This window comes from Microtus ochrogaster, unplaced genomic scaffold (genome assembly GCF_000317375.1).
Source record: "Microtus ochrogaster isolate Prairie Vole_2 unplaced genomic scaffold, MicOch1.0 UNK97, whole genome shotgun sequence".
NCBI classification, from domain to species: domain Eukaryota; kingdom Metazoa; phylum Chordata; class Mammalia; order Rodentia; family Cricetidae; genus Microtus; species Microtus ochrogaster.
In genome coordinates this window covers 990,969-1,004,467 of record NW_004949195.1, presented here as the reverse complement: position 1 = coordinate 1,004,467, position 13,499 = coordinate 990,969, and the positions used below count along the sequence as shown (strand labels likewise).

The 13,499-nt window shown below is 45.8% G+C and overlaps 1 protein-coding gene across 4 annotated transcripts in view; it reads right to left on the bottom strand.

Annotated features, from left to right (window-relative positions):
* Positions 1–2,504: 2,504 nt before the first annotated feature.
* Rnaseh2b (ribonuclease H2 subunit B) overlaps positions 2,505–13,499 on the bottom strand; it is a 48,360-nt gene continuing 37,365 nt past the window's right edge. For 2 of the 4 annotated variants that reach the window (XM_005371068.3, XM_013355126.2), the window contains 2 exons: positions 9,379–9,459; positions 6,938–7,556 (listed from right to left, as the gene is read on the bottom strand). In XM_005371068.3, the coding sequence (XP_005371125.1) occupies positions 7,443–7,556; positions 9,379–9,459 (195 nt within the window). In that variant the 3' untranslated portion in view covers positions 6,938–7,442. Of the gene's footprint in view, positions 2,578–6,937; positions 7,557–9,378; positions 9,460–13,499 lie in introns of those variants that run through there. The other 2 variants (XR_003376720.1, XM_013355125.1) reach the window with 2 other exon arrangements.

Below are 13,499 nucleotides of genomic sequence, written 5' to 3'. Positions count from 1 at the left end.
TGAATTTCTTGCATAAAAACAATCAGGTGAAACTGTGACAATTTAGATAGGGTCACCGTGAAGTGTTAGGCCTTTAAAGTTCAGAGACCAGTGGGGTGTGAATTTGAGGCACAACCAAAAATGGATTCCTAGGGTTGTCTTTCACATCATCAGTGTCCAGTGACATATGAAAAAATATGAAAGTGAGAGGGGAGGAAGCTACAGAGACAGAGGGTAACATATGGCATGGTAGGTAGAGCTTTTGGTAGAAACAATCATACCAATAGGCTAGTCACCACTGGGCCAGCATCACACTTCTGGGACCATGGGGACTACCTGGAAGGCTCCCACAATAAGTCTTCAGAGGAAAGAGAAAAGAGTAACATCCCTGAGCTGAGGTCTTAACAGGAATAATGTAGATGGAACTTTCTGTCCTGCCTGATTCTGCAGCCGTTCAGTCCCAAAGAAACACACAGAGGTTTACATTACTGTTTGTCTCATTAGCTCAGGCTTATTATTACTAAACTCTTACAATTTAAATTAACCCATAATTCTGTTTATATTTAGTCATGTGGATTGGTACATTTTTCAGTGAGGCATTCTCATCTTGCTTCCTCTGCATCTGGCTGGTGACTGACTCTCTGCCTTTGCCTTTCCTTTTCCCAGAATTCTTAGTCTGGTTGTCCCACCTATACTTCCTGTCTGGCTACTGGCTAATTAGTGTTTTATTAAACCAGTACAAGTGACAAATCTTTACAATGTACAAAAGCATTATCCTACAGCAGAATGATTTGCTCAAGGACACAGAGCTAACTACAATAGTATGCTACTGGTGGCAGGTGCCTTGAGCCAAAATAAGCACTGACCTCCATCTGCAGTACTTGGGATTCCACAAGATAGGAAAGGTTAGATTTTTAAGCCATCACCGTGTGTGGAACAAAGTGTCACCAAAACAACCTGGCTCAAACGGATCATGTCTGGAGCAGCCCCTCCTACTTCTAGGTTTGCATACTGACTTTTGATTTCTAAAGCAGGATCATATGCATCCAAGGCTGGCCTTTAACTCCGTGTGCAGCTGCAAGTCATCTTGAAATTCCCGATTCTCCTGTCTCCACCTCCCCAGTGAGGGGATTACAGGTTTAAGTGGTGTAGTATTGTGGAATATTAATTTAAGGTATGGTACATTCGTTTATGCTGTGGAATATTTGTTTAATGATGCAAAGGCATGTTATATTTGTTTGATTAAATAAAATTAATCCTTGTCAGTAACTAGCTGACAGGAAGTAGTAAGAGGAACCACGTATAGTTAGGCTTCTTAAGTGGGGGCTGAGCAGCAGGATGGCCATGTTTTGGGGGCGCCACAAGCTAGGAGAGAAAGTTAGCTATTTGGTATTTGGGCTCTCTGAGCAAGCAGAATTTCACCTCAACCTTTGAATCCTGAGTTCTATATAGGGATAGAGATCTAGGTAAAGTTCCCTATAGTGGCCATGATAAAGCCGATGCCTGAGGGAACAGAATTCCTGCCTGGGCTATTGCCAGGGTGGCCCAACAGCTACTGATAGCTACCGATTAGGACAGCAGTTTCTGAAGGGGCAGCTACCGAGTTTAAAGAAACACAACACTGTAGGTATCAAATCCAGAGCCTTCTGCATGCTAGGCAGGCAGTCTTCAGACTGCACTACATCCCCAGCCTTCCACATTGATTTTTGTAGAGTTGGGTTTGGAGAGACATTCACTTCTCAGCCACCAAGGCACTGACAGTCTCTCAAGGTTCAGGGTCGTTTCTATGTTGGGAAGAAGGCAAGGGAAATGAGACTCGGCTTGGCTGAGGGCGTCAGAACTCAGGATTATCCCCTGACGAGGTTGGGGGTGATGTGAGAACACGGGAGGTCAGCTGAGCAGCAGCCAGCTGGCCCTGCTGTGTGCCCAGTGGAAGACTCACTTGGACTTCAGACATTTCTGCCCCAGACCTCCTGCTGCCTCCTTAGAGAGCAGGGCTGGGCATTCTTCAGAATTCTCCACGAAATGCCTTGTTGGCATTAATTTCCAACTCTCTCTCTCTCTCTCTCTCTCTCTCTCTCTCTCTCTCTCTCTCTGGCTCTCTTGCTCTCTTGCTCTCTCTCTCCCTCTCCCCCCTGGCTCTCAGTAAATCTTTGGGAAAGAGGCCATGTTTAACTCTAAGAAGGTATAAAATGCACGTATTTGGGCATCATTATTGCATTAGCAGCTGCCAAGTTGGTAAGAAATAAAGAAGTATTCAAAAGGTTGACACTTGGTTCTCCAGAGTCTGTAGTGTGAACTCCTGTGCTTACGTCAACCACGCAGGCACTCCCAAAAGTGAGATACACACTCTGGGGTAGCTTGTACTCCGGCATAGAACAAACAGACAAGGCTGATTGAAGGAACACCGTGCTCATCACTGGTCCTTGGACAGACACCTCAGGTGTCTCGTGGTTTTCCTGAAGTTGCAGAATGCTCTTGAATGTGCAGAAAGCATCTTAGCTCTTTGTGGCATCTGAAGTTGCACAAGAAGCAGCTAAGCCTGGCGTGTGGCTGCATCGCTTGTCACTTGCCCCGCTTTCGTCTTTGTGTTGGCATCTAGTGAGGAGAGGAAAAGGTCACTGAGCGCCCGAGCACCATTTACAGAATAGAAGAGGTTGGCTGGAGGCTTGGACTCCCTAGAAGTAATGGCGGTGTGTTCTCTTGGACATCCCCCCAGCTTGGCTATGTCCTTGGGATAAAACCAGTTGACTATGAAGATATTCTCCCTCCAATGGCCACTTCAAAAGAATGTTTAAAATACAATACAGTGTTCCTATCGCTAGCAGAATGGATATCATCGGACGGGAAAAGAAGTGAAAGAAAACACAAGAAATACATGCAAATGTGATTCTAAGAAGCATAATTCCAAAGTGATTTCAGTTTTGCTTTCCTTCTCCCCTTTCCCTTAAAACAAATGTTTTTCAAGCCGAGCCTTACAAAAAGCTGGACGTCCAGCCAAATAGAGAGGCATAGACTTGCAGGGAGAAGTAGCAGTCACTGATGTCCCTGGGAATGTAGCTGTCCATCGGTGACAGCTGTAAGCTGGCCCCTCACCGAGTGTAAGACTACCAGTGATTTATCATGTAGCTATGTTACAAACGACCTTGCAAAAGCTGATTTACACGCCCCAGTGTGGATATGACACGAAGGGAGCAAAGCCTTCCTTCACCTCTCCCCTCCCCAGAACCCTATCCTGTCCCCATTTGGCTTTTTCCATGTTCCCCACCACCTGAGGCTATCTGCCTGCCCACCCTGAAGTGGAAACTTCTCCAGAGCATTTTTTTTTTGTCTGCGACATTGTCGATTTCATAACTGTTACCTAGAATCATGTTTTGATACACAGTAGATACTCAGACCATGTCCTTAAGGAATAAGAGAATCTAGGCTTATTCCTTAGTTTCTTTTGCAAAAACTATCAATGCTATTTTCATTGTATATGCACCCTAGGAAGATCACTTTAATGTCTATGAAGAGCTCTGATTCCTCTGTAATCTCATTTAATGCCTTCTGTCCTCTCAAATAGCCTTGGTTAACAAAATATCATTTATTAACACAGTAAATCCTAGGAAGCAGACAGGGAGCACAGCTGCTTCACAGTGCTGCTTAGGAATGCTGAGGGCAAACTGACCTGCAGAACTTATTAAGAACAGAACTAGAAGATGACGCAGCATAGGTTTAATTTCCCCTTATTTTCTACTATTACAAATTTGTAACTTTATTCTAAGAAACTACTTTAGGCTAAATGGCTACTGTGTAGCTATTTCCTCTGAACTGAAACATCTTTCTGGAGGGCAGTTTATTAAACCCCAGGAAGTTAACAAAACTCACAAACTCATGGAGTTCCTAAGCCTTAGAAGATTCACAAGGCAAACGGGAAGTTACAGACACTCTAACTGCTACTGAGGGGAGGGGCCTGCATTTGTTCAGGGAGCTCCAGAATGCAGCGGTTTTGAGTGGTCACTAACGTTCGGCCGGCCTTTGAGTTATCCATGTTCCTGGAAGGGCTCCCCCACTCACAGTTCTGTAAGTAGCCCCCTCAAACTCACTGCTTCACCAGGCTGTACATGAGCCGAATCATCTTTAGCTTGTTGGTGGAGTCCTATCTAGGGTAAGCAGATGTTTGTCCATATCCCAGGAAAGGCCACACAACAATGGCTGTGCTGGTTTGATCTTATTTTATTTATTTAGATTTTTCTGCCAACTTGACACAAGCTAGGGTTATCTGGGAAGAAGAAACCTCAATTGAGAAAAGGACTCCCTCAGACTGGTCAGTAGGCAAGCCTGTGGGGAATTCTCTTGATTAATGACTGATGTGGGAAAACCCAGCCCACCGAGGCGTGTGCTGCCCCTGGGAAAATGGTCCTGGGGTGTATGAGGAAGCAGGCGGAGCAAGCCATGGAGTGCAAGCCAGTAAGCACTTGTGGTCTTTGATTTTGAGTTCCTGCCCTGACTTCTTTTCATGTTAGACTGTAAGCTATAAGATGAAAAAACTTTCTGCAAGTTGCTCTTGGTCACGTTGTTCATCACAGCAATAGAGAACCAAGTAGTACAATGGCTATAAGGTATACAGAGAGAACGGCATAAGAACCTCAAAGGAACCAAAAGAAAGAGGCCCAAACATGCATTTCAAAAAAGGATGCTATCTTGGCCCTGCTACAGACAGCCTGTATCGCCTCAGTTTGGGCACCTATAACACAGGGGCAAAAAAGGATGCTATCTTGGCCCTGCTACAGATAGCCTGTATCACCTCACTTTGGGCGCCTATAACACAGGGGCAATTTCTCTTTGGCTTACATCCATCTTTGAATGGTTGTAATGATTAATTTAAGCAACGATATTTAATTGCTATGGAAACTGTTGAGTCCTACTAAACATAGGAGGAGACCTTTGGTCCAGTCTGATAGCTGCAAAGGGTACAGAAACCTGAGGTGTGTGTAAATCTCAGTGAATGAGAAGGTATGAAAATGGGATCCTTTCCAATCATTCAGACGAATCAGGTCTTCCAAGCGCTGAGGGAATGAGGGAATGTCCCTCTGCTGTCTCCCCAGCCCTGCACTCTGCTTTCAGAAAAGGCTTTGTAACGGGGTGTGCTCACACTGAAATTTTAGGTTAGTGCTGGGGAAGGGATGTTTGGGAGAAAATATTTAAGATGTCTAATCAAGCTGGGCCATCTTAACATATAGAGGAAGTCAGTCAATTCCCAAGTTGTAAGAAGGGGCTTTTTTTTTTTCCATACTGGGTGAGCAGGTGGTTTCTGAGATACAGCAGCAGGCGAGGGGAGGGGTGTTGAGTGTGGTGGAGTCTGGAGTCTGCGGCCCTGCCCCTTTCAACTGTAAAATGGGAGAAATAACAGTGATTCCCAGACTGCATTTCAGCAAACTGCACAACAGACGTGGATGGTAAAGAACAGTTTCCCTGGACACTATGGAGGGGAATTTCCTGCCCAGGATAAACCTCAAAAGAAGAATGTGGTGACACACACCTACAATCCCCAAACCAGGAAGTGGAGCCAGAAGAATTTCAAGGCTAGCCTTGGCTACAAGGTCAGTTTGAGGACAGCCTGGGCTTATATAAGATCCTGTCTCAAACAACAAAGACAAACAAGAAGATGAAAGAGCTGGGGAAAATTTGATTTGGGATAAGACTTGGTTGCTACCAAGTTCCGGTCCTTTAACAGTCTCTCTCTCTCATGTGCATAGCATCTTGCTACTGCATGCACCCTGCCTAGGACTATGCAAGACAGAGAACTGAATGGCACAGAGCTGCTGCTGCTGCTGCTGCGAGCTGCCTCCACAGGGCAAGAGAAGTGACTGTCATTGAGGCAAGACAGAAAGACAGCAAGATGAGAAAGGAAAAGGGCCATCCCCCTCTTGATCCTGGTAGAGCCTCTCGTTGGCTGCCAGGTCAAGAATTTTACCACAGTTCGAGGCAACACCCAACAAAACCACGAGAAGACTACCTCCAAAGAGGCAATATTCCTTTCTCTGAAGGATTTCACAAACAAGAATGCTAAGGCAGCCACACACCATGATTAGGGCCTTGGCACTCTGAAGGTATTTGTAAAGTTTACGTTCTATCCAAGTGTTAAGTTTTGAAAAAATTCATGAATAAGATTGCGAACCATATTTACAGACAAAAGAGGAACCTGGGCTTCTCTGACTCGTGTGTAGTAAGAATTCCTCTCATCTTTTCCCCCTTCCCATTCCCCTCTCCAACCCTTCCATGTATCCCTCCCTGCTTTCAAATTCACAACCACTTTTTCGTTAAAATCTATATACACTCCTAAATATATAAACACAACCTGCTCGATCCATGTAATGTTCCCTGTGTTTGTTTTCAGGGCTGGTCACTAAATATTTAATCACCAAGTGGTGTGCTCTTCCCTGGAAACAGTTCCTCCGGCTCTCAGTATTCGTAGCTGTCTGCAGTTCGTTCTCTAGGGCCGAGGCCCCTCTCCCCTTCCACAATGGCATGTCTACTGTTGTTGCCCCATGTGGACCTTGTTGAGGCAGCCATGTTGGTAAGACTTCATGGGTAAAGAAAGCGCCTCCGTCAGGTCTAGGAGACACTCTCACAGTAGAATCCTGTTCTTCTGGCTCTTAAAATCTTTCTGCTCCCTTTTCCTGGTGACCCCTGAGCCTTACGTGGAGGAGTTGTATAGGAAAATGGTTATTAAATGATTAAATATCCAAAGAATTGAAAATTATAGTGTAGTTTAAATTAAGCATCCATGTATTTATTTTTGGCAGTACTGGAGACTGAACCCAGGACCTCAAGCATGACAGGTAAGTGCCCCTCTCCTACCACCACTGAGCTCCTTCCCAGGCCTTAACAGGACTGTTTATGAATACCCAGGAAGCTGGGGAAATGCTCAGAAAATGACAGTGTATAAAAAGCAACAAAATTACTATTAGAGTTCTTGAAAATATTTTTTATTCTAAGAAAATTATCTAGCTGTGTTTGCATAATAAAAAGGTGAGAGACTGCAATTTTGTTTTATTTCTATACTTTTTAAAACAAAGAACATGAATTCAGACAAACAAAAATATGGCTAATCGTAAGATTTACCAAAATGTCCAGTTTTGTCCATCTCATTTCAGTTGAAGCCACACGCAAGGGAGAAGACAATAGCAGGCCAGCAATGACACCTTCCCGAGGAAGCCGTGACTCTTAACTCTGTGCACTTGATGACTTTCCATTATGGCAAACATTCCGGGGGCCCCAGGCAGCAGCTCCCACGATTACTTTCCCATAGTCTGTTAGACACAAAGTCAAATCCCAGTGAGGATTGGGAGGACCTGAGAACTGCTTCTGTTTCTCAGCGGATGGACTAAGGATCAGGTCAGCAGCACAAGAAGAAGGAGGACAGGACAAGTGGAGGCAAACTCCTTTTCCTGCTTCACCAGATTTTATTCAACACTTCAAATCTTTCCAGCTTTTTTAGTTTTTGTTCCAAAAAAAGCATCAAGACTTTTCATCCCGCTCTTGTCGACTTTAGCCAAAGCCTTCTGAGCTGCAGTCATTTTGCCATTTTTCTGTTAATAAAAACAAGAGAGATTTGCAATATTTGTAAGTTATACACACAAATCACACCAGCCTGAGTCTTGGCAGTGGGGCCAGGGGTGGTGGAGCAAAAAGCAAGGCTGCTACCTCTCAGGATGCAGACTTCTAAAGAAAACCAGCCCCACTCTGAGGAGGGAATGCTCCAGGTGGTTCCTGCTGGGGACCATTTTGAGGGTGCCTTAAATGGAATGATACGGACAATGGCGGCAATGACAGCAACAGTCGGGGGAGTCACAGACTGTATTCTCCACCCAATGATGAGGAGGTCACAATCCGATTTTGTTTGTGCTCTACAGAAAACCAAGGGCAGCACAGTCATATTCAAAAGATGGCCTGCAAGGCGGTGTATTCCAGGCTGCGGCCTCACTGTCCCACTGCGGTGGCAAGAGGGAAATGCTTGCCAAGGAGCTGACTCTACTTCACTCTGCCCTGGAAACTTCTATTGGTCCCGGTCACTAACTCTCTTCAGTGCCGTGGTGAGGTGTAACCACTGGGAAGTGAATGGCTTTTCCAAGGAAGACGGGGCAGAAAGATTTCCTCCAGAGAGACTCACAATGTCCCCAACATAGAACACCGAAAGACTGAGATATTTGAGCAAAACTCAAAACTGGAATTTTTTCTGCCCAAGGAATTAAAGTTGAAAAAAAAAACTTAAATGATACATTGCTAAAGTCTATATGGGAGATAACGTGTCTTGGGATGGGTGAGCACAAAGTGTGTGTGTGAATCATAAAGAGATGCAAATTATATGCCCAGCCTCAGGAAAAAACTTTCAACTGTTTAAATCAAGCAAAAAGGCTAAAGATACATGGGCAATTTTCTTTTTGCCCTGGATGTGCCATAAAAAGAGTCATTAGCCTTAACTTAGAATAAACCTCACAGATAACGGAAAAGCAATGTTGTCACAACACAGAAACAGGCAAGGGTCACAGCTCACAGTCTATGCAAGTACAAAGTGCCAACAAGCAACTCGGAAAACAGACATTTCTAGTTAAGGAAATACCTCATTTGACAAGTAAAACCTTCAAAAGTACAAATAACACTTAGTGCAGCCCGGTGGCAAGCAGGGGCTGGGAGTCACAGCTTCCTGGGAGCATTTAGCTGTCTATTTGCATCGCCTGAAAAGCCTGGCGTTCTCTGAGCTCGGTCTTCTAAAGTGAGGGTAATGCAGTGGTCAGAGCAAGGACTAAATAAGAACACCTTCGTTTCATCAGAGGAAGCCAGGAAGTCGCTAACCTGAATGCGCAAACACGGCAACTGGTAAACTCACGTGACTACGTGCCAGGACTAGTGTGGCGAGAGAGGTTTAACGGTGCACACTCTCATAGTGCTAAATCAAAGGGCAGAGCGAGACCCAGGTGAAAAAGGCAGCATGTTACCCATGATGCACGCGTGATAGAAGCCAGCAAGGGACGCTACTGGGCAGACATCTGCAGTGCATGCTGACAAGTGGAACCTGTACGTTTGTTATTTACTATAATTTCTCGAACCTTCTTGGCAACGGGGCTGAGAAACAATTCCTGGAGAGGTTTGGTTCCCTCTCTTCCATAGCTCTACGAACACACAGCAAAATTTAACCCCTTTCTCTACACCTAAGGCTTTCCTTGGATTTGCAAAATGTATTACTCTAGCACGTTCACTATCTGAACAGTTGTGAATGAATTATGATGTTCTAAATGCAAGTTAATAATTTTTCCTGGTGAAACGTGTAAGCCTAGTCAATAGTGCAGGCATCGTGGGAAACGTGAAGCCACTGGGCCTGTGCAACGCGCCAGTACACCTGGACACACATACCTTGCCAGTCTTCAAGTCTTTAGTGTTAAACTTAGTGTAATCTTCTTTGGCTTCTACAGGTTCATCTGAGACCTTTAGTTTCTGCAATGTTAGAGCAGCGAAGCAGGGTCAGACACCATCCTCTCCCCAGCCATCATAAACAAACAGATATACCCTCGGGACCAGCGGACGCCAACAGGTGCAGTCTACATACTCCTTCACATTTCAGGGGAGGAGGCACATGGCTCTTCCAGGAAGCAGCCTTGGCGATGACAGGCCACAAGAGAAGAGGTACCTGACTTGGTCCCTCAGGCCTTCAATGACATAAACCCACTGTGCACGCATCAGGCACTGTGGGGCTTCTAGGCCATTACAGAGTGCAAGGGCAGCTGAGGGCTGAGTAAAAGGCATAGAAGTTGGAGAAAACAATCCCCATTATGGACCCTGCTGCCAGTGGTCCACTCCGTGCAGCCCCGGTCTGCACTAATGCCCACCACTGAACACAGGCGGCGCGATTGTCACCACCAACTCTGCACAGCGGGAGCCTTGCCTTTTCTGTTCCATTCAGCTTCCCCATTCATCCACACAAAAACCTTGCACAGCAAGCAGCCAGAGAAGAGGAGACCTAAACAAACACTCCAGGTGGTGGCAGAGGCTGTGGAGCTAGATCTCAAAACAAACAAACAAAAGCTAAATTAAAATACACTTATTTCTTTACTTGTGTGTTTGCTTGGGTATGTGCACGCCACAACACATATGGGAAAGAGAAAAGACAACCTGAAGAACTTGGCTGTCTGCTTTTACTACATAGATTTCAGAGAACTCAGGACTGGCTAGCAAGCAACTTTATCCCCTGAGCCATCCTACTGCCCGTCTCATAGCTTTTTTATCTTAAAAAAAAAAAAGACCTACGTACACATATGTATGTGTGCGCATGTGCACAAGCATGTACATGCTAATCTCAGTCTTCGTACACATTCTGTGTCCATCAGGTCCAGTGAAACTAGGTCACACCGTCACATATTTTCACCATTCACAAGATCCCTGTGTTCCTCATGCATGCCCTGTATGCGAGACTTCTGTGACCTGGGCTGAGAATTCAGGGGACCACAATGTGAAAAGGAAGTCTCTGCTTCTCAGAGAAAGCAGAGCTGAGTGGATGGCCTTGTGGTGCGCAGAGGGCAGACTGCAGGGTGATCACGATGTGGGTTTGCACAGACCTTTATAAGCTTTTCGTGGAACTCCTAGACATGTACAAGCCAGCACCAGTGCCTTTGAGAAATGCAGCCTGCATTCCCGCATCTTCCTTCACACTCTGTGTTTACTGGACAAAGAACCAGCAGAGTCATTGCTTATGGGCTCCAGAACACAAGATAAAGACACAGGAAAATTCTGAAATTCCTTGCCGTAAGAAAGAGGAAGATTTTCTTGGCCACAGAGCAATCTCTGGCAAGGGAATCAGCAGCAGCAAAGGTTGGCTTACTATACAACAATGACCTCTGAGCACAAAGTGAGCGGATGCACACCAGGTGTGCATGCCTGCATTCCTGGCACTTAGGAGGCTGAGACAAATGGACTGCCATGTGGGTCAAGGCCAACCTGGGCTACAAAATGAGTTGCAGTCCAGTTTGAATGAGACTGTGTCTCAAAAGATAAAATGAACAAAAGAATCCACCATGGCATCCAGGTACGGTGCAGAGGGGGACATGAACTGGACAGGCCTTCAGCTAGGAGAGCATGGCTGACATTTGGCAATATGAAGGTTGACCATGAAGACAGGAAGGTGTTTGTGCCCCTTCTCTATCGCAAGTGATTTTCCTTGACTCAGGGTGGGATGTCCAGGTGCTCGGAGACCTAGCAGAGGTTGCAGAAGCTAGGAACAGGTCAGAGAGGACTCAAGGTTAGTACTGTCCTTAGCCTTGACCGAGGAAACTTCTCTTTGGAACAATCTAAGTCTGGGTGATGAGAACAAAAGGCTTATTGAATGTTCAGCCTTAAACGGGACATTCATATTCCTGTAAGGCTCCCAGAACACCACCGAAAAGAGAGAGGACCAGTGCTAGACCACCGAGAGGAAGGCCAGGAGCACTGTCACAAGCATGGCATGACTGCGGTGTGCACGGACGCAGAACCACTGCATTTAAAAAGGGGATGAACAAGACACGGGAAAGAAACATTCAGTTGCAGACGGAGATGCATTGTGGGTCCCAGTTCCTCTAGACAAACTAGAGGCACCCGTGCGCTCTGAGGAGAAAGAAAGTGATTGTCATCAGGTGATACAGCAACTGGTGAGTTTCTCAGGTTCCAGAGGACAGCTCCACACCCATACTCACAGGGGGAGCTCTGGTTTAACCCAGTGGGCCACAGAGCAAAACCAAAATAAAAAGACATGAGAGAGTGGAGTGGGAATTGATGGAAGTAAAAGACTTTGGGGCACCTCAGCATTACTGCACCCCCCTTCCTGGGAACGGGGACCCTGGTAACCAACCACGCATGCCCTGGAGCTCTGAGTACTTTCCATCCCCTTTGTAGTCTTTCTTCAATAGACCCAGACCCTGGAACTGGGGAGAGACGACCTGCAGATGACCTGCAAGTGTTCCTCCTTGTTCAACCAACCCAGCAACCGCCATAGCATTGAGTTAGCTGACCACTGAAGGAAGAAGTCAAAATAGTTGACAAATGATTTCTGGACTCTCCCTTTTGATTCTGTACACCCCCCTTGATTCTGTGGTTTTCTCCTTTAAAAGAGCCTGTAATAGACAAAGCAGGGGTCTTTCTCCTGAGGGACCTCTGCTGCGGCAGCAAAATAAAAGTTCCTCTTGCTATTGCATCAACCACAGTGAGTGTCTCTTGGGGAGACCTCCTCCTTGGTGGGGCTTTAGAATCCAACAGAAGGAGAGCGGATTTGCAGCAGTGGGGTAAGGATGGAAGGGTGGAGGAGATGCCAGCAGGATGTATTATACATAGGCACGGAATTGTCAAAGAATAAATTAATTTAAAATATACCACCAAGAGATGGCATTATAAAGCACTTGGACCTGCCTCGCTTCACTGAAAAGTTGAGCATAGAAACTGCTAGGCCAAGGATACCACCATACAAACGTTCAACATGTAGGGAGAAGGAAGGTATTTTAAAAGTTCACACCCACATGAAAAAAGTTAAAGTGTTTATTAAAGGAAAACAGGAAAAGCAGAGGAAGGGAAAGGGATGAGAGGGAAGAAAAAAACAGGAAAAGCAGAGGAAGGGAAAGGGATGAGAGGGAAGAAAGTGAAGACGGACAGTGAAGGAAGGGAGGAGGGAGGGGAGGGACGAAAGTGAAGACGGACAGTGAACAGTGAAGGAAGGGAGGAGGGAGGGGAGGGACGAAAGTGAAGGCGGACAGTGAAGGAAGGGAGGAGGGAGGACTGGACAGTTGCTTCAGGAGAAACAATGTGTCAGAAAGACACACAAAGAATGTGACTGAACAGAGGTGTTCTAGGAAGAGAATCAGGCAATATGTCCTAGACCAACAATCCCTGGCCTTCAGCGCTCTTACGCAGACTACTGAAAGCAAGCTCTCATACCTTTATAAAAACCGGGCAACTCCTGAGCACCAACAGGAAGGTCAGAGGCAACCTATGTTGTTTAAACGTTTTCATTTGTTTTGTTTTTCAAGATGGTATTACTCTGTGAAGATCTGGCTTTCCTGGAACTCACTCTGGAGACCAGGCTGGCCTTGAACTCAGATCTGTCTGACTTAGCTCCTAAGTGCTGGGAGCATCTAGTTACAGTCTGTGCTGTTTAAAACTATACTATATCATCCAGTACAGCATGTCCTCTGAACCCCAGAATCCCTAGGTCACATGGAGGAGTAGGAGGCAACAAACAATCTAGACTTGAGGCCGAGGCTCTCAGGAGCATGAGAGGCTGAGATCTAAATGTTTGGGCAAACTAAGGCCCATAGGCCAAATCTAGTCAGTGCTGAATGTTATAAAAGATGTTTTCTTGAAGCACTGATGCTCTGTGTGCTGCAGCAGCTTGTTCTCCTTAAGTACAGAACGGAGACGTCTTAGAGCTCACAGACTGCTCAGGAAACCCAGAGTCACTGCTGTTTCAGTCTGCACTCAGTGCCTGTAACACCCTACCGTCACCATCTGCGTCA